The following is a 2,738-nucleotide window of genomic DNA, read 5'->3' as shown; positions in this document are numbered from 1 at the left end:
GTACTGCTTTTTAACTTTAGAAAGCGCAAATCCGCTTATGAATTATAAAAATTAGTAAGTCCGCTAAAATGCAAAAAAATATTTAGGTCCGCAATTAGCGGGTTTGCACTTTAGCGGGCTGATGCCCACCACTGACTCTTTCCATAAGCAAAGGACCTTTTTGAGGTAGGAGTGTCTGAAAATGCTGAAAACATAACAAAAATGTCAAACAACTTCTCTGCACAGCTCTTAAGTGGCCATCAATGCCATCAGGACCCAGGCTTTTCTTCTCCTTCACAACTTAGAAAGCTTTAGTCTCAGTTGTGAGTCATTACATCTTTACATTATTTGCTGCTTCCACTAAAAGTCCAGTTTAGAAAATTGTTTCAGCTTTGATTCCCATTCTGAAAGGCAAGTTTATCGGAAAAAAAATCTAATCTAAGACCTGCAGTGTGACCGTTACATTTTCCCCCCACTTCCTGATCTACCTCATGTCCACCCTCAAGACGGCTGGTGTGCCCCACAGTTTGAAAACCCCTGATTTATAATATTTTACTGGTAACATTCAGAGACACAGCAAGCCACTCTCACTGTCTAGCATGCAACACAGTTTGTGAAGGATCGCACAATTCAAGTCTCTGCTGCCTCCTGGTCAGGAAATGAGAAAATTCAGTGATTTTAAATACAATAATATAAAAATGTGTTTAACTTAAATGGAAAATGAGTTTATAGTACAATGCACTGGGCAAATATAGCACCCGCTTCAGATGTTATCATCCATAAAATGGACGTTATTCGGCGTTATCAGTCCCATGCAATGGCTTCAGAATGTTCCACCTGTGCCGGTTAGCAGGTTCCCCGTCCCATAGAATGGCTTCTGATTGTCAGCTGGTTAAAATGAGGCATAAAAATCAGGTTAATATGAGGCTTAAAGCCACTMAGGTTAACCTTAGAGAAAATGACATGGTTAGTGCTAAAGACACCGCCCTCCGACAAGTGTATATTGTGGCCTTCCAATAYGGCAATGGGTAGAGGGTTTGGGACCGACAGAGACAGCATGAGCAAGGATCCCTAACAGGCATGGACAAAAAATTTATTACAATATGTTTTGGTTATTTACACATTCACAGTCATTGATATATTAACCCACTAGGGGGCACTGTCGGGACAGTCTGAAGGCTAGAAGGCACAGTAGGGACATTCTGAAGCCATTGCATGGGACTGATAACGCCTAATAACGTCCATTTCATGGACTGATAACATCAGAATCCCCTGAATATAATCATTAAATGTATTTTATTGGTGTTGTTGTTGTTTTTTCCTTTCCATGACTTAACGTGACTGGATGTCACTGCTTACAGGGTGCATACCCAAAACTTATCAGGTACAGACTGGGTACTTATCTTGTATTTACCAGCCTGGTACCTATCAGGTTGTATTACAGATATGTACAGAGCTGAATTGCCTGATAATTACTGTTACTAGTATTTTACTCATTAAATTTTTATTTTCCAGTTGTCTGTTCAGATTTATTTATTTTGTAATATTTTGTTGTTTTTTTTTTCAGGGAAGGAAAGGTGAAAATGGACTGCCTGGTGTTGATGGCTTACCTGGACCTCCGGTAAAAACAATTAGCATTTAACTTATTTTTTCCTTTCAGTTTATTTTTTGTTTACTACTAAAAGTGAAAAAAAAAACATTAAATAAAAAAGAAGAAAAATAAAGTCCTGTGCAATAAATCAAAGGAGACGAGTAAACAACCCTCAGCAGAACCTCTTGCCAACTGAGTCCCAGCTTGCACAGGGCGTGAATCTGAGTGCTGATAGAACGGCAATCCTTCATATTGGTCAGACAGCCAGGAAATGGCCTGAATAAACACCAACGCTGTTTTGTAGAACACTTGGAGACCGCCAAGCCAATCTGTAGAAATCCAATGATCAAAATCCAATATATGCCAGTTGAACAGAGCAGAACAGAGGTCCCATGTCCTCTCATGTAAAAAAAAAAAAAGAAAACATGTTGCAAAAATTTATTAAGAGACCAGCTAATCAAATCCATAAAAATAAACCCATAATTTTCYGTTTCGGGTGAAAACGTAGAGGAGGCTCCGAGCAGCACAGCAGGGAAAAAATAACGGAAGGCAGGAGAGAGGGGAAAAGTGTCTTACTCCTCCTAGAGCAGGGGGAAAAAAGAAAAGAGGAAAATACAACAAACACTGAGAACCTCATGAATCAAAGTGCACAGTTAGCACAGGAGGTGCTAACAGATGAACATAATCAGCATTCAAAAATGCTAGCTATGGAGGCAAAGCTAACACTGACCAGAGCTCAGTTAAATAAATCTCATCTGTGTTCAAAGGCAAAAAACGTCAAAATAACCAAACTAAAAGAGGACCTGCAAGCTGAAAAAGAACCGAGAACTCAAGACTTTCTACAGGCAAAAACAGCAATCTACGATGGACAGCTAAAATAGCACAAATCCTATTATTTGCCTACAGCTCACTGAAACAATTAAAGGGGTAATATTATGTGTTTCTCAGGCATATATTTAAATACTATACCATAATAAAGTATCTATGTCACCTTTAGCTATTATTAAAATGCTGTTTTTATGTTTAAATAGAAAATAAACTTATCTTCTCATCACTTCCTCTTCTAAACGCCTTGAAATTGGCCTCTGTCTCTTTAAGAACCTCCTTCTGCTCCTATCCCGTCCCGTTCAGAGTGTGAGTGTGTGTGTGTGTGTGTGTGTGTGTGTGT

General features: G+C 39.0%; 1 protein-coding gene across 1 annotated transcript in view; it reads left to right on the top strand.

Annotated features, from left to right (window-relative positions):
- The window catches only part of LOC106535252 (collagen alpha-1(XXII) chain), a gene marked incomplete at its 5' end in the record, with an annotated part of 58,984 nt that overhangs the window by 7,940 nt on the left and 48,306 nt on the right, over positions 1 to 2,738 (top strand). Inside the window, 1 exon segment of the mRNA XM_014032212.1 lies at positions 1,547 to 1,600. Coding sequence (XP_013887666.1) covers positions 1,547 to 1,600 — 54 coding nt within the window.

This window comes from Austrofundulus limnaeus, unplaced genomic scaffold (genome assembly GCF_001266775.1).
Source record: "Austrofundulus limnaeus strain Quisiro unplaced genomic scaffold, Austrofundulus_limnaeus-1.0 Scaffold1396, whole genome shotgun sequence".
Classification (NCBI taxonomy): Eukaryota; Metazoa; Chordata; class Actinopteri; order Cyprinodontiformes; family Rivulidae; genus Austrofundulus; species Austrofundulus limnaeus.
Note: the sequence above shows the minus strand (reverse complement) of the source record. Positions and strands in the feature narration are given on the sequence as shown.